General features: G+C 48.5%; 1 protein-coding gene across 1 annotated transcript in view; it reads left to right on the forward strand.

Moving 5' to 3' along the window:
• Nucleotides 1–14,561, forward strand: part of SAMD12 (sterile alpha motif domain containing 12) — an 890,943-nt gene extending 876,382 nt beyond the window's left edge. Inside the window, exon 5 of the mRNA XM_063924476.1 lies at nucleotides 12,658–14,561. Coding sequence (XP_063780546.1) covers nucleotides 12,658–12,680 — 23 coding nt within the window. The 3' untranslated portion in view covers nucleotides 12,681–14,561. The remainder of the gene's footprint in view (nucleotides 1–12,657) is intronic.
• The last annotated feature ends 2,805 nt before the right edge of the window (nucleotides 14,562–17,366 follow it).

Here is a 17,366-nt window from a genome sequence, read left to right on the forward strand (position 1 = left end):
TCCGCTGAAACATAAGCGCAGGAGTCTGGATGTAGGAACAGCAGTCATTGGCTGGGATATACTGACTCCGTATTTGCAGCTGTGGAGAGCTATAAACCAGAGCCGATCACTCAGCGCAAGTCAGAGATTTGTCAGGCGATCCCCAGGCCTCATATCAGAGAAGAAATCTAAAAGTGAAAGTTTGTTCTCCCAAGTTTGTTTAGAAACGCATTTTATTCCGCTCTACAAACGAGGAATTTCTGTGGGTGACTGGACTGACATACCAGGGGGAATCTGTGGATTGGAAAAGACACCGGGTTACGTCATACTGTGAATAATTATTCCTACAACCTGGTTTTGCTGAGCATTGTGGTAACCTTGGGGGTAATTCAGAGTTGATCGCAGCAGCAAATTTGTTAGCAGTTGGGCAAAACCATGTGCACTGCAGGTGGGGGCAGATGTAACATGTGCAGAGAGAGTTAGATTTGGGTGGGTTATTTTGTTTCTGTGCAGGGTAAATACTGGCTGCTTTATTTTTACACTGCAATTTAGATTTCAGTTAGAACACATCCCACCCAAATCTAACTCTCTCTGCACATGTTACATCTGCCCCCCTGCAGTGCACATGGTTTTGCCCAACTGCTAACAAATTTGCTGCTGCGATCAACTCTGAATTACCCCCCTTGTTCAATTACCCCCTACTGAGAGAACTTCCTAATTTAGGCGGCTATTTACTAAGCCTTGGATGGAAATAAAGTACCAGCCAATCAGCTCCTAACTACCATGTCACAGGCTGTGTTTGAAAAATGACAGCTAGGAGCTGATTGGCTGGTACTTTCTCTCCGTCCACTTTATCTCCGTTCAAGGCTTAGTAAATAGACCCCTTATTCCTAATGAAGTTAATGACAGTAGGGCCGATGGCGTGATGGGCTGGTCCAGGCACCCGAAGGCCTCAATGAGAAGCTCCGCCTCATTCAACTTGCACCATGCCCCTCCCTCCAGGACGCATGACCATGCCCCATAGTCACGCATTCCTGTCCCCAGTCTGTCTCTGGTGATTGGTCATGGTTCAGTTTTCAAAAATCATATTATATATTGCAAAATGGAACACTTACAGATGAAATATTGGCCCTCATTCCGAGTTGTTCGCTCGGTAAAAATCTTCACATCGCAGCGATTTTCCGCTTAATGCGCATGCGCAATGCCCGCACTGCGACTGCGCCAAGTAAATTTGCTATGCACTTAGGAATTTTACTCACGGCATTTTCATCGTTCTGGCGATCGTAATGTGATTGACAGGAAATGGGTGTTACTGGGCGGAAACAGGCCGTTTTATGGGCGTGTGGGAAAAAACGCTACCGTTTCCGGAAAAAACGCGGGAGTGGCTGGAGAAACGGAGGAGTGTCTGGGCGAACGCTGGGTGTGTTTGTGACGTCAAACCAGGAACGACAAGCACTGAACTGATCGCAGATGCCGAGTAAGTCTGGAGCTACTCAGAAACTGCTACGAGGTGTGTAATCGCAATATTGCAAATACATCGTTCGCATTTTTAAGATGCTAAGATTCACTCCCAGTAGGCGGCGGCTTAGCATGAGCAAATCTGCTAAAATCCGCTTGCGAGCGAACAACTCGGAATGAGGGCCAGTGTGCGGAGCCTATTTAGCGAGTGCATACGGACAGACTTTAGGCCAATAGGTGTTGCGTGTCTATGACAGTGGGCATTAGGGTGCTACAGACAGATCATACATTTAGCTTAGACCAAAGACCAGAAGCAAAGCTATAACTTGTACCTGACCAAAGGGTCTACATAATAAAATCAGCGTTACCCAGCTCTACACGCTCGGATACAGCAGGAAAATAATGACTTTGATGGGATATCACAGGGGTAGGGCAACATCAGGCACTCCAGTTGTTGTGGAACTACACATTCCAGCATATCCTGCCACAGTTTTAGCAAGATCTACCAGCAAAACTGTGTCAGAGCATGCTGAGATGTGTAGTTCCACAGCGGCTGGCCTACTATAACGGAGATACCTATCATTAATATAGTACAGATATGGCCACATACAAATCCTCAGATCGAGCCAAATATTCCTGTCTGGTGCGCCACTGACTGTGACAAAAGTGCACCATCACTAATGCGACAATACTACAATGTGAGGAGGACGCTGTTGGAGGCTCCAGAGGCGGGGCTACAGCGCAGTCCAAAGTTCAACTAGGGGAACTACACCAACTGCCACCCCAAACGCTGACAAATATCGCCGGCCGGGACTCACTGGCAGTCGGTGTGGCGCCCTATTTGAATTTTGGACCACGCTGCAGTCCCACATCTGAAACTGCCGCTGGTAAGGACTGATAGGACAGTCTTGCATCGCGCCGCGCAGAGTTGTGCTTATTCCGCAACTTTATACCAACTTCTCTGTGACAAAACCAAACCTGATCGCTAGGCTGCGTTTTCATACAGCGGGCGTTCCGGTCTAAACTGCGCATGCGTATGCACTGGAATGCGCAGGCGCGTCGCACGGTTACAAAGCGGATCGCCGCTCAGCGATGGGTTTGTATGAAGGATCTATTTGCAAGGAGATTAACAGGAAGAAGGCGTTTGTGGGTGTCAACTGATCGTTTTCAAGGAGTGGTTGGAAAAATGCAGGCGTGTCCAAGCTTGTGCAGGGCGGGTTCCTGACGTTAATTCCGGTCCCGGACAGGCTGAAGTGTTCGCAGCGACTATGCAAACGCAGGACTGCAAAAAAACCCTAGCGAGCGAACAGGTCTGAATTAGCCCCTATAAGCGACTTTTTATGCGGCGCCAGCTATAGTCCGATTAAGAGGAATCACTACCCACAGCGTGCATCTATTGCGCCGTGTGTCTTGCGCTATACGGCACAAAAAGTACAGGTGTGTGAGGGGAACGCATCTAGGGAGGCCAATCCCAGGCCGTTTTTTCAATCCCGGGATTCAGGATTGAAAAGCGGTCAATCCCGGGATTCCCGGGATCCCGGGATTGCAGTAGGGATCAGTGAAGGGCAGTGGAGAAGGGTGTACGGAGCAGTGCCGGAGGGAGGGTGTAGGTAGTGGTGCGGGAGGTAGGGAGGGTGTAGGTAGCGGTGCGGGAGGTAGGGAGGGTGTAGGTAGCGGTACGGGAGGTAGGGAGGGGGTAGGTAGCAGTGCGGGAGGGTGGGTGTAGGTAGTGGTGCGGGAGGTAGGGAGGGTGTAGGTAGCAGTGCAGGAGGTAGGGAGGGTGTAGGTAGTGGTGCGGGAGGTAGGGAGGGTGTAGGTAGCGGTGAGGTAGGGAGGGTGTAGGTAGTGGTGCGGGAGGTAGGCAGGGTGTAGGTAGCAGTGCGGGAGGGTGGGTGTAGGTAGTGGTGCGGGAGGTAGGGAGGGTGTAGGTAGTGGTGCAGGAGGTAGGGAGGGGGTAGGTAGCAGTGCGGGAGGGTGGGTGTAGGTAGTGGTGCGGGAGGTAGGGAGGGTGTAGGTAGTGGTGCGGGAGGTAGGGAGGGTGTAGGTAGTGGTGCGGGAGGTAGGGAGGGTGTAGGTAGTGGTGCGGGAGGTAGGGGGGGTGTAGGTAGCGGTGCGGGAGGTAGGGAGGGGGTAGGTAGTGGTGCGGGAGGTAGGGAGGGTGTAGGTAGTGGTGCGGGAGGTAGGGAGGGGGTAGGTAGCGGTGCGGGAGGTAGGGAGGGGGTAGGTAGCAGTGCGGGAGGGTGGGTGTAGGTAGTGGTGCGGGAGGGAGGATGTAGGTAGCGGCGCGGAAGGGTTGGTAGCGGCGCGAGAGGGAGGGTGGGTGTAAGTAATGACACTTACTATTACCAACCAGAGCTGGCGGACCGGCAGCCAATCAGGGAAGCGGTTGCAGCAGTGGCTCCTGATAGGCTGCCGCTGCTGCGGCAGCTTCCCTGATTGGCTGCCGAGCCGCCAGCTCTGATTGGCTGGCGGCCGGCGCTACATTTGAAGTGCTGCTGCGTTCAGATTGTCCATGGCTGTCGCGGCCGCCCGCCTAATAGTAAGTGTCATTACTTACACCCACCCTCCCGCACATGCGCACTGTAATTCCTTGAATCCCGGGATTGGAAGCTCCAAACCCGGGATTCAAATCCCGGCATTTTTGGGCCCAAATCCCGGGATCCCGCTGATCCCGATCCGGGATTGGCCTCCCTAAACGCATCTGTGATGTGCTGCTTTTGTGCAGTCACTTGGAGCCTGATACATAAGATTAGATGATGTGATATTTACCCACATTAGACAGTTTATACAGCAGACTGTATTAATCTATAGAAAACGCCCGGCCTACGATAAGAAATATTCCGATAATTAGGTTTTATTGCCGCTATATATATTTCTGCCCTTCCATACAGATGAATAGCAGCACCTTTGCAATGACTTTGTAATAAATTCCGCACAGATCTTGCTCAGAAATTGAATTTGTCCGTGGTACTTCTGATTAGAAAGGTAGATTGAGTCTGAATCCATAAAATAATCTTCCCATTTATTTTATATATGCGAGTCCTCCTTAATTGAGAAGTTACAATTTGCCCGCGGCACTGAAAGCATTAAATCTGTTAATTTACGACCCCGCAGACCTCTGAGCACAATGCCATATTTTATATGACCCGAGCTAGCTCCTAATCTTTGTTCCGTCCACGTAGAATCATTTAGTTAAGGAATGGCATATTCGTCACCACAAATCGGAGAGAAGGGGTCCTTTGTACTAAGCCGTTTCTGCTAGTTTTGGGTTTTCTCGCTCTCCGTATTGTGTTTGCTGGGAAGAAAGTTCTCGCTCGCCTGCTTTAACTCCAGAAAGTATTGTCTCTGGTTTAGCGCGGCGTCGCCGTGCATTTAGCTTCCACGTGACAGTTACCCCACCGCCCACACTCATAATGACAGTACTCACTTAAGTGACAAGTTATAATTCGATACATTAGAACTCTGAGTTCCAATGTGAATAAAATATCCTCATTAACAATTCCACTTTCTTATTGTTTAATATTGCGTATATAACGCGATGCCGGATAGTACTGTCTTACACTTGCAGTGCGGTGCTGTCTCTCTATCATGTTTTACCAGAGTCAGACAGACGGTATGATAGTGACGCTGTAAGCCATGTTTCAGTGCAATGTTTCTTACTGCGTGTCACTTAGGGGCCAATTTATCACCATCCGCATCTCGTGTGATAAAATCGCCCAAACTCGCAATGCGATTATTGTATACATCGCATGGAAGTATCAATAATCGCATGCAGGAATACAGCTTGTGAGAAAGTTCTGTCCCTGCGAATGCCCTCCGCAGCATTATTGCGGAATTTTTCGCAAAAAATACCCAGAGTTCCTGCTTCACATGCGCTGGGTACCCCCCCCCCCCCCCCCCCCCCCGTTGCAACTAACACCCCTCCCCCCACCCTGCATTGTGACCTCCCACCACTAATTATACTTACCAGTCTCAAGAGCCGTGATCGGTGCTCTAGTGCGGGCTGCAGGGCATCGGATCCTTGCCCTCATTCCGAGTTAATCGCTCGCAAGCTACTTTTAGCAGCCATGCAAACGCAAAGTCGCCGCCCACGGGGGAGTGTATTTTCGCTTTGCAGGAGTGTGAACGCCTGTGCAGCAGAGCGCCTGCAAACACATTTTGTGCAGAACAAGACCAGCCCTGTAGTTACTTATCCTGTGCGATGATTGCTGCAACGGATGACACGGTAATGACGTCAGATACAGTACCTGCCAAGCAAACGCCCGGCCACGCCTGCGTTTTTACAAACACTCCCAGAAAACGGTCAGTTGACACCCATAAACACCCTCTTTCTGTCAATCTCCTTGCGATCGGCTGTGTGACTGAAAGCGTCTCTAGAACCTGTGCAAAACCACAAAGCTCTTTGTACCCGTATGCCGTGCGTGCGCATTGCGGTGCATGCGCAGATTTGCCATTTTTTAAAATGATCGCTACGCAGCGAACAACGGCAGCTAGCGATCGACTCGGAATGAGGGCTCCTGTGCGCTGTTGTGACCCCCGCAGCTGGAAAGTGATCTGCCATTTTGCAGCATCACTTCACTGCACCGGGATTCTCAGAAGCGGACAGGGGGTCCCGATTACTGTCAGCCCGCACCGGAGCGCCGATCACCGGCTCCTGGGACTGGTAAGTATGCTGTAAGTTTGTACTTTTTTTTTTTTTTTTTATACCAGTGATCAGCTTGTATGTCCATTGGACCAGGCCTGCCATCAGAAATTGTGGGGCCTGGGTCTGCCAAAATAGACAGGGCCCCTCTCTCTCAAAAAAATATTCTGCTGCACTGCTCCACCCCTATTTGATGTCATACATTGTGACGTTACATATAGATTGAGTGTTGTGGACCTACAACAGGCATGTCCAAACTGCGGCCCTCTAGCTGTTGAGAAACGACACATCCCAGCATGCCCTGACACAGCTTTAGCATTCTCTGACAGCAAAACTGTGTCAGGGCATGCTGGGATATGTAGTTTCACAACAGCTGGAGGGCCGCAGTTTGGACATGCCTGACCTACAGGAACGGGTGACAGAGAGCTGATGCGCAGATAAGGCTTGTTTTAAGAAGTCCGCCTTGTACATCAGACTGCTGTTGATTCACAGACTGGTGCAGCTCTACAGGTTTTGGCAGTAGGAACCAGGGGTGGGCCCCCCTCTCTGTAAGGGCCAGGGACACCAGTCCCCACAGTCCCCCCCTGATGGCTGCCTTGCATTGGACACACATAGCTGATCACCGGTGCCCTGTCCCCACACAGCTCTTCTCTGCCAGGGGGGAAGAGAAAGCTGTTTAGAAGTAGGGATCTCGCAATGATCCCTGTAATAACGCCAGTCGGAGCTGGCATAATTATCACAGGGCTCATTGCTGGGTTTTTTTTTTTTTTTAGTAAATTCTGCCCAGATTGCATCTCCCATTATAAGTATGGGAAATGCGATCTGATTACCAAAAACAAAAGTGAATTGAAGGGTTTGGAGCAGTTTTTCATGAATACATTTAAGTGATACTAACAGAATGTGAAAACAGAAAACACCCTTTTTCAATTTTTTTGTAAAAATAATGTTAATAAATAGGCCTCTTAGCATGTAAGGGTTTCTTCAGAAGACATTTATATTTAGAATGGCAGCTAACGGGTGTATTCAATTCATGTCGGATCCTATCCGACGGAGAGGATCCGACAGTTCAGTATTCAATGCTGACTGCAAACGGGTAACATTCCGGCAATGCAGATTTGATTTGTTAACAAGTGGAATCTGCATTACCCTTAAACTGTCGGAAACAGCCGTGCTTCCGAAAGAAACACGTGGTTTTCGACAAGTGTCGGTTTTTCCGACAGTCGGAAAAATGGCACTCGCACTGTAGGCGGCGTACTGAAGGTGGTACAAAAATTCTGCTCGTTAATGGCAAATAATGGTGCTGATTGCAGGCAACCCAGACGTGCTTATAATGTAGCAGGCATGTAGAATGTTTTTTTCCTGCATAGTACAAATTGGAATGTCAGTTATGCAATGTGAATAGATGGTCACAATGCTAATGATTTAAGTAATTGTAAAGCACAATGAAATATGCTAGCGCCATATAGGTATATGTCAATTAATTAAGTTGGGGTCATGGAATATAATCTATTCCTTTTATCCCCATGTATAGAATGTTTCCATCCTGAGCTTTATATCTCCAGTACGTGGGTGTCATTGGATGTTTGGTTCTTTAGAATGAAATAATTTGGGTTAATAAGATATTGCTAGTATAGATGTAGTGCACTTGCTGACCTTCTACCTGGTCCACCAGGTGGTGTCAGAAGAAGTGGCCCAGGTAGGTGTGAGGTGTGTATTGCGAATTAGTAGGAAATGCCGGTGCTTATTCTCCCGTCGGTCAGGTGACCGATGGCGGGATTCCAAAGTTTGGAATACAGACCGGGGTGATTTGTGGCTGTTTTCCTCTACCCCCTAACCCTCAGTTGCTGCAGCCGAAGCCTAACCTCACTCTATAGTGCCTCACCCTAACCTCTCATCGGTGGTGCTTAAACCTAACCTCCCCCCCACCCTGCAGCCTAAACGTAACCATCCCTCCTTTGCAGCCTAACCCTAACCCTTCCTTCACGCAGCCTAACCCTTACCTCACCCTCCCGCAGTCTAACCCTTACCTCCCCGGTGGGGGGTAAACTACCCCCTCCCCCTGGCCCTAAAGGTAAACACGGCGGTGTACTTAGTATGGTTAGGATACAGGCAGTCGGGATTCCGACATCGGTCTCCTAACCATTTCGGAATTCCCGCACCGGCATTGTGAATGGTGTCAGGATTCCGACTGCCGGGTTCCTGACTGGCGGTAACTTAACAACATACCATGTAATGTTATGTGCTTCATCACTGCCATAGTGACTAGTCAATGCTCTATCATCAACAGTCTTCCATCATTGGTAATTAACAATCAATGGTCAGCCATCGATGGTTAGGCCATGCACATGGTCAGTTGGCACCACCGCCTTTGCATGGCAGGGCTGGCGCTTACCATCAGGGATCTGATATTTTATCATTGGTGGCTTTGTTGGCTTCCCATCAGTAGTGAAACCACTCACAATCACCATCAATGGTTGATGGCCACCCCTACACTGCAATAACTTTTAGCATTGTGCAGTGCAAGGCAAGACCACCATAATGTGCAATCACACCATCGGCCCCCATGGACAGCCCAACTTCGACTGAAAGTCGTAATATTTGTCAGCTGCTCCTTTACAAGACACCTCTCTCCGATATAAGGCTTACATCCGTAATGTGTTTAGAATCTGTTTTTTATTTTTAATTGTTAGGCATTGTCAAATATGTTAGATTCTCAGTGCCTTGAATTCTGCAGTGTAAAATTAATTAAAATGTGCAAAAATGCTTTGTCTTAATTGTCAACTTTAATTTGATCTCAATACAGCATACTGATTTTACTCCTAATTATGTGGGTGTAAGGAAAAAGCTTGTCATTATGTGTGAGAGAGAGAAATCCGAAATTCTTTTTTTTTTTTTTTCTTTTTTTTTTCTTCTTCTCGATCCAGTAATTTATTGTCATACTGTAGCATGGAAATCTCTCCTGTTCTTAAAATAATTATTTCATTTTATGAGGCCAGTGAGTTCGGGGTGGTGTTTCTCCGAAGCCATAACGATTGGAAGCCCCCCATTTAATGATGAGATATAAGAACTGGGCACAAGCCAAACTGTTCCTATCCCAAATGAGCATTAAAAATGGAAAATGACTTTCATTTTCTAAGTCGTTTTTTTAACCTTTCCTGTTTCCGCTGCCAATACTGCCGGTTGCCATGGCGATAGCACCACTGTTGTTGGAATACATGTTTCATTAAATAGCTATGATAATGCTAATAATCGGAATATGACCCTAGAGATAATTTCTGGGGGAGAAAAGATTGGTGGGCTGAAGTATGCAACTGTCGATGCCAACACGGGAAATTCTGACTGCTGTACGGGTTGTTTTGCAGAGAAAATGTTCATTACGTTAAAGTTGTCTGGATAGCAACCATAAAACCTGTTTCTTTTTCTAGATACATCTACTGCTCGGCTTAGCACAGATCAGTAGCGCTGGGGCTCAGAAAATTAACAGATAATCAGCAGAAAAATAAAATAAAGATATCACTAAACAAATATGGTGCTGTTGTTCACTTTTTAATCACTTTAGAATAGTATAATATCTAGCTGTTGTCCCCATTAATACTGCTTGGATTACAATTTCCCCCCTCTTTCCTCCTCTACCTCAGCAACACTCCCCCCCCCCCTTTTCCCGTCTCTCCCCCTCTTACTCCATCTGTCTCTCCCCTATCTTTCTCTTTTGCAGCTTCTATTTCTCGTTACATCTGACAACTTCCCCTCTTTCTCTCCCCTTTTTCTCTTTTTCTTTCTCTCCACTAAAGGTCTCTCTCTCTCTTGCCTCCTCCCTCTTTTTTCACCCCTCCTCAGTCTTGCTCTTTCCCCCTCTTGCTCTCCTGCCCCTCTATGGCTGCATTTTCTTTCTTTCCAACAACTCTGCTTCTTGCTCTCCTCTTTCTTTTTTCTTATACTTCTGTACCTCCTCCTCCTCCTCTGCGGACCATCTTCAGTTCTTCCAGTAGCTGTTGCACCGGCCAGAAATTGACTGTGGGCACGGCAAAGCTAATATGCTTGGATTTTGTTTTTAAAATGTACTCCCCTGTCAATGTGAAAACATAATTTTTTATCAGCGCTTGATTTTATATTATAGATTATTCATAGCATTCTTTTTTTTCCATTTAATCTTGTTTGGGATGTCCTCACCTTTTCTCCTCTGTATGTGGCCTTGTCATCCCTGTGTGTCTTTTTCCTATACATTTTTGGTTGTGGATAATGCTGTGATGGTGTTATTGGTTGATTTCAGAAGTGTCTGCGCTTTCATCATGTGGTGGTATGAGATGAGTACGTATGGGATATAGCAGAAGTGTTTATGGATTGTAGACTTTCAAATGTCCAGGGGCTCCGGCATCTGGATAGGCTCAAAGTCGTGGCATGTTTTTCTGGATTCTCGGATCATCCACAGCCGCGACCATGCCAACTTTGCTGCCTGCTGGGCCTGCCTGACCCCCTGCTGTCTGCTACTAACCTGAGGAGGCTCCTCTATCATTGGGGTCTGCCTGTGGAGGTTGGTGTCCCCACAGGTACCCCCACGGCTGTTCACTTGTGTGTCTGTGCCCCGGGAGCATTTCTGACCAGCATTCTGTACAGACCCCTCCTCGTCATTTCTCTATTTGACTCCGTTGGGTTCCTACACAGCTGCAGCTGTGCACGTAGACCTAAGGGTTTACAGATATGAAACATCAGGCCCACCTTGAGAGTTTGGCAGGAGCCTCCAAGCCTCTAGTTACGCTACAGGACTGTAGATGTGTGTTATGTTGAAACTCTGAAAGTGACATCACTGACGCTGCTGGGAGGGGTCAGAGATCATACCGAATGTCATTAAATGCCAATGTGATGATATCATATTTATCAGCAGTTGATTTTATTCTATAGATGTATCAATAAAAAAATGTTGCCAGCAAATGTTTATAACATTTTCTTCTAAGATTATTTTCTGACAGTTAAACATCATACAGTAAATGTCAACATAAGATATATATATATATAGCTTGGAGTAAATCTGGGTTTCCTTAATAAATCGGCCTTCTAGATATTCATGGGCCAATTGCCCTTTCTACCGACGCTGATCCAATCTTCCAATCGGTGATCAAAACGCTGATCATGGACATCAATGATCGTCAATTCATCAGGGGATCTGGGAAATTCAACATGGAAGCCTCAGAGAGTGATAAAGTAAAGAGTGAGAGAGTATCAGCCAATCAGCTCCTAACTGCCAGGTAACCAGTTACAGGCTGTGTTTGAAAAATGACAGTAAGGAACTGCTTGATTGGTAGTTTATCTCTCTCCACTTTATCGTTCTCCAAGGCTTAGTACATCTGGGCCGATGGAGAAAACCAAATTGCCGCAAACCCATTGCAGATTTATGGGCTCCATAAAACACAATTTTCAATCTGAATATGGCAAAATAAGTAACCATCTACACATCCTGCATGAAAAGCCACATTTGCAGTCAATGACCTAGGATGAACCCTAAGGGCTGTAACACACGCGCCGGATTCTCCCGGATGGCAAAAAGTCGGACAAACTTTGTCCGGCTTTTTGCCATCCGGGAGAAACCGGCAGAGTCTCTCACACAGGACGGCTTTGAGCCGTGTGTGATGCTGTGCGGATGCGCAGCATTAGACACGGCTTGGGAAAAAACCGTTGTGTGTGAAAGCTCTCCTTCACACACACGGTTCTCTGCATTCAAAGACGGCCCGGCAGTCGGACCTTCGGGCTGAAACACACGCGCCGGCTTTTGCCGGCTGGGAAAAAGCCGGCTGGCTTTTTCCCGTGCCGGCATTGTAATTAACAGTGTGAGGGGTAGGGTCCTTTCACACTACACGGCCCCGGCCCGGCTGCCGGGTTGCAGACGGAAATATCCACTGGAAGGTCCGGCTGCCGTGCCGGGGCCGTGCCGTCTTTGAAGGCAGATAACCGTATGTGTGAAGGGGAACTTTCACACACAACGGGGGGTTTTCAAGCCGTGTCTGCTGCTGCGCCGTTGTGTGTGAAAGACTGCCGGATGGCAAAAAGCCGGACAAAGTTGTCTGGCTTTTTGCCATCCGGTGTAAACCGGGTAGTGTGTACAGCCCTTCCAGTGGATATTTCCAGCTGCAACCTGGCAGCGGGGCCGGGGCCGTGCAGTGTGAAAGGACCCTACCCCTCACACTGTTAATTACAATACCGGCACGGGAAAAAGCCTTTCGGCTTTTTCCCGGCCGGCAAAAGCCGGCGCGTGTGTTTCAGCCCGAAGGTCCTGAATGCAGAGAACCGTGTGTGTGAAGGGGAGCTTTCACACACAACGTTTTTTTCCCAAGCCGTGTCTAATGCTGCGCAAAAGCCGTCGCGTGTGTTTCAGCCCTAAGAACTTGAAATACTGACAGCATTACCTGGATAATTTAAATTTTTAAGTTGAAACCGATTTTAAAGATATGTCTTTAATTCATCTGTTTTTACACCCGCTCCTGCATTCTTTGCAAATGTCTCGTTATTGTCTTTCTTGCAAAGCAGCCCCGAGCCTGGTTTTACAGGAACAAGAATAACCCCTTTTTATATTGTGTTTATTGCAGGCTCCACTGAAACTGCTCCGTAATATGACAGCAGCAGACAGAAGTCAGATCTACCCTCCTGCAAGAAATCGCAATCTTCCAAAGCTCCTGCACAAGAGCGCAGCTGCGGGACGTCATCACCGGCCAAACGAGGGGAAGGCTGCAGCGCGCTATTAAGTCTGTGATTTATCGCTGCCTGTAACGTTGTGGTTTAATGCTCTGTCTGTTATTATGTTCCCCTGGCATGCGTTGCTACTGAGCATACAGCATAATTTTCTTGGAACTCACTGTGCGTAACTGCTACGGCTAAACAATGCTCCGGCGATCACAATAGCATGCACCACTCACACAGCACTTATCGAATTCCTCTCTTATTAAACGCAACACGGTTCTATTCCTTCCTCGACGCCCTATTCACATCTGTCAGACGTGTTCACAAAGGCCCAACGCTAATCAGAATGTAAATTTTACAGTTAGTTCTCGTCTAAAATGTTCCTTCCTAATGTAACAATTTGCACGGTGGCACAGAAAGGGAGCGAAACATTGTACGGCAACACTCTAGCAACTATCCTGTATAGAGTAATCACATTTCCGTCTCACTTCATATACGAATGATCAGGGTTTCTTATAAAAGCATTTCCCAAACCTATGTTTTAGCCAGTCATCCTGCATATGCTTAATGCATGTCAGTTTTGGTGCAGATGAATGGTTCAAAATGTTCCCTCCTGTGTCAGTCTGTTCTGACGACAAGCGAACTGTACCTGAATTATATTGTGCACTTACAGAACAGGTGTAGCCAAGGATTACTGGACGTGATATGAGGACACCCTATACGGATTCCTTTTTATACTATCTCAAGTTCCTTTAAGCCGCCTGTCTCACTACCCCTGCCTCATGCAGCCAAGTGGTCGCAGGACTTCCTCAGCGCAAGATCAGCGTATTCATACCATTTGCTAGTAAGTTGTAGACCCATCGTACGTTCGATGCAGGTCTGCTCTGCCCCTAGACTGCTGTAACTTACCTTGTGCAATACGCTATGGTTTGTCCCTGCTCGCACTGCGCCTTTCAGTCTCAGGACTGACCGTGGTACATTACTATTTATAAAGAACCAATATATTACACAGTGCTGTACATCAGTGACGTGCGGGGAGGTGAATGGCTGGGGAGGCACACATGGGGATGGGTCTGAATGCTGAGAGCCTGTCTCACCCCCTACTCACTGTAACTCTCCCCTCACTACACCACTGAGTCTCCTACCTGCATCCCTGTGTCTTCTCCTGCTGCTGCTGCTGACTGAGCTCCGACTACAGTGCACTTCCCGGTCACATGACACATCCGAGTGTCCAACAGTGCACAAGGCCCGCCCCCACACTCAGAGGCATGCCTCTATTAGCTCCCTTTCTGTGCCTCATCTCTCGTCTTCCTGCAGCACCAGGGTTTTCCACACAGCTGCTGAGTGTTATACAAAGGATTACACCAGGGGTGGGCAATTATTTCAGCTGAGGGGCCACTTGACATTTCCTGTCAGTATCCGAGGGCCACATACAAAATAGCAGCTCGCCCCACTTGCCAAAAATATAGGGACGTGGCTTCATGTGGAAGGGGTGTGGGCAAAAAATAATACAGATTAATATTAGGCTGCACAATAGTCTCCATTATTCAAATTGCGCCACACAGCGCCACTTACACACATTACACCAGGTAGAGCCCCTTTTACACACATTACGGCAGGTAGAGAGCCTTTTTACACATTAACATTTTATTTAGGATAATTATTGTGCAACAAGCAAATTATCCAGTGGCTTATGGCCCCTGGGGAAAGGTGTGACACGGTGACAGAACACGGTAGGGGTGACACAGTGACAGAACACGGTGGGGGTGACACGGTGACCGAACACGGTGGGGGTGACAGAACACGGGGGGTGTGACACAGTGATAGAACACGGTGGGGGTGACATGGTGACAGAACATGGGGGGGTGACACGGTGACAGAACACGGGGAGGGGGGGTGACAGTGACAGAACACGGGTGTGTGACACGGTGACAGAACACGGTGGGGGTGACACGGTGACAGAACACGGGGAGGGGGGGGTGACAGTGACAGAACACGGGTGTGTGACACAGTGACAGAAAACGGTGGGGGTGACACAGTGACAGAACACGGGGAGGGGGGGTGACAGTGACAGAACACGGATGTGTGACGTGGTGACAGAACACGGGGGGTGTGACACAGTGAAAGAACACGGGGAGGGGGGGAGTGACAGTGACAGAACATGGTGGGGGTGACACGGTGACAGAACACGGGGAGGGGGGTGACAGTGACAGAACATGGGGGGGGGGGTGACACAGTGACAGAACACGGTGGGGGTGACAGTGACAGAACACGGATGTGTGACACGGTGACAGAACACGGGGGGTGTGACACAGTGAAAGAACACGGGGAGTGGGGGTGACAGTGACAGAACACGGGGGGTGTGGCATGGTGACAGAACATGGTGGGGTTGACAGCGACAGAACACGGGGGGGTGACATAGTGACAGAACACGGGGGGGTGACAGTGACAGAACACGGGGGGGGGGGACATAGTGACAGAACATGGGGGTGACATGATGACAGAACACGGGGGGTGTGACATAGTGACAGAACATGGGGGTGACATAGTGACAGAACACGGGGGACTCTGGAGGAGGCTGCTACAACGCAGCAGCAGCAGGGGAGAGAGGCGCCGCTAGCAGCTTGGAGGTACTGCAGTGCAGAGCAATGACAAGCAGCTCAGCCGGTCGGGCCGCTTGTCATTGCTTGCTGGTGGGAGGCAGTGGGCCGGGCAGGATCGGTTTGCGGGCCGCATCCGGCCCGCGGGCCGTATTTTGCCCACCCCTAGATTACACTGTTATAACTATCTTCTTTGTATTATTCTAATTGTTTTTATACAAAATCTCTGCCTCTCCTGCCTACCCTGACTGCACCTCCCTGCTGTACATTGGGGGAATCATGATGCAATAAGTACATACATTGACATGACGCAGAAAGTTAATACCCAAATCAGATATTTATTATCCAGCCCTGGTTGAACCCTGATAAATAAGTATCCAGCAAGGTGAAGCTAAAGTCCCGGAGGCCGGAGCAATTCAGTACTGCTCCGGTTGCCCCAGACAGCAGCGGACTTGCAAGTGCTCACACTGACCCTTTCCCAGGTAACATGTAAGCTGGAAAAGTTTACATAGCCCAGCCATGTAAGTGTGCATGCATGAACTGAGCTGAGTTCACACGTGTACAGAGGGGGAAGTGGGATCAGAATGGATCCCTGTATGTAACCAGAACCTTCTCCCATAGGAGGGAGCGGGACTACAGGAACTAACGGCATCTGAGGATGGCATAAATTCCCGCATACAAACCCCAAAATCGTTCTTCTGAGTATGTTCAATACAGAGTGGCCACATGGGGCCAGTAATGATGACTGGACCTGATACTTAAATCGTGTGGAAAACCCTGTTTCTGTCTGTGTAATTTGGCATTCAGCTTAATAAATAGGCCTCATGGGGGCAGCCTGAGCCCCGTAGCAGCTGCACCCCTGCACCAACTGAAATTACTCCTATGATTCTAACCATGTTTTCAAGGATTCTTCTATATACTGTAGAAGTGACGCAAATATATATATATATATATATATTTATATAAAAACTCCTGTAAATATTGCCTGGGCCATTGGCGGGTTCTGATGTCATTGTCTAGTGACCAGTAAGAAAACCGTTGTATATTATTTTGAATTTCCCATGTCCTATGATTCCATGCAATACATATGGTCATGGGGGTTGGGGCCGTGTTACCGGCGGTCGGGATCCCGTGGGTCAGCATCCCGACGCCGGGATCCCGACCGCAGAATGGGGGGGGCGAGCGCAACGAAGCTGCTGCGGATGTAGTGGTCGGTATTGTGACCGGCAGTCTCCTGACCGCCGGTCACATACAGATGGAGCCTCGCTCATCTAGCCTTCTCCGCTGCACCATGGTGCACCAAGGTTTATTAGCATAAGCCTTTCATCTATTGTTCTCAGCTGCAATACAATACAGCGAGAACAATACAGCAGGGGATTAAGTCCGAGAGCACTGGCTCAATTAAACCTATTAAAGGGATAGATGAGCAGGGCTCCATCTGTAACTACAGCCATATACATGTGGGATGCCTTAGTGCATTGGAGAGAGATAAAGTGGGAAAGTTGCCCAAAGAAACCAATCAGAACTGTCATTTATCTAGCACAGTCCTTGAAGTGAAAGAAGCTGATTGGTTTCTTTAGTGAACGATTCCCCCTTATCTCTCTCCAAGGCTCGATACATCGTCTCTCTAGAATTAGGAGCTGCATTATCCCATACGCAATCCAGGCTTCCTACATGCATCACTTTCCATGGTCATGACTGAAGAAGGACTGAAGGCTGTTCCTAGGCTTAGGCTACCGGTGGCTTCTTCAGCAGAGACGGCAGGGTCTCAGCGATACTCGGGCTTGTACAATAGCTGGAGAGACATTGGCCCTCATTCCGAGTTGATCGCACGCTGCCGATTTTCACAGCGCAGCGATCAGGTTACTACTGCGCATGTGTATTCACCGCAATGCGCAGGTGCGTCGTACGGGTACAAACAGCATTGTTGCTGTGCAAGGCTTCTAGCGACTATTCCATTCGCACAGCCGATCACAAGGAGATTGACAGGAAGTGGGCGTTTGTGGGTGTCAACTGAC

This window comes from Pseudophryne corroboree, chromosome 5 (genome assembly GCF_028390025.1).
Source record: "Pseudophryne corroboree isolate aPseCor3 chromosome 5, aPseCor3.hap2, whole genome shotgun sequence".
Classification (NCBI taxonomy): domain Eukaryota; kingdom Metazoa; phylum Chordata; class Amphibia; order Anura; family Myobatrachidae; genus Pseudophryne; species Pseudophryne corroboree.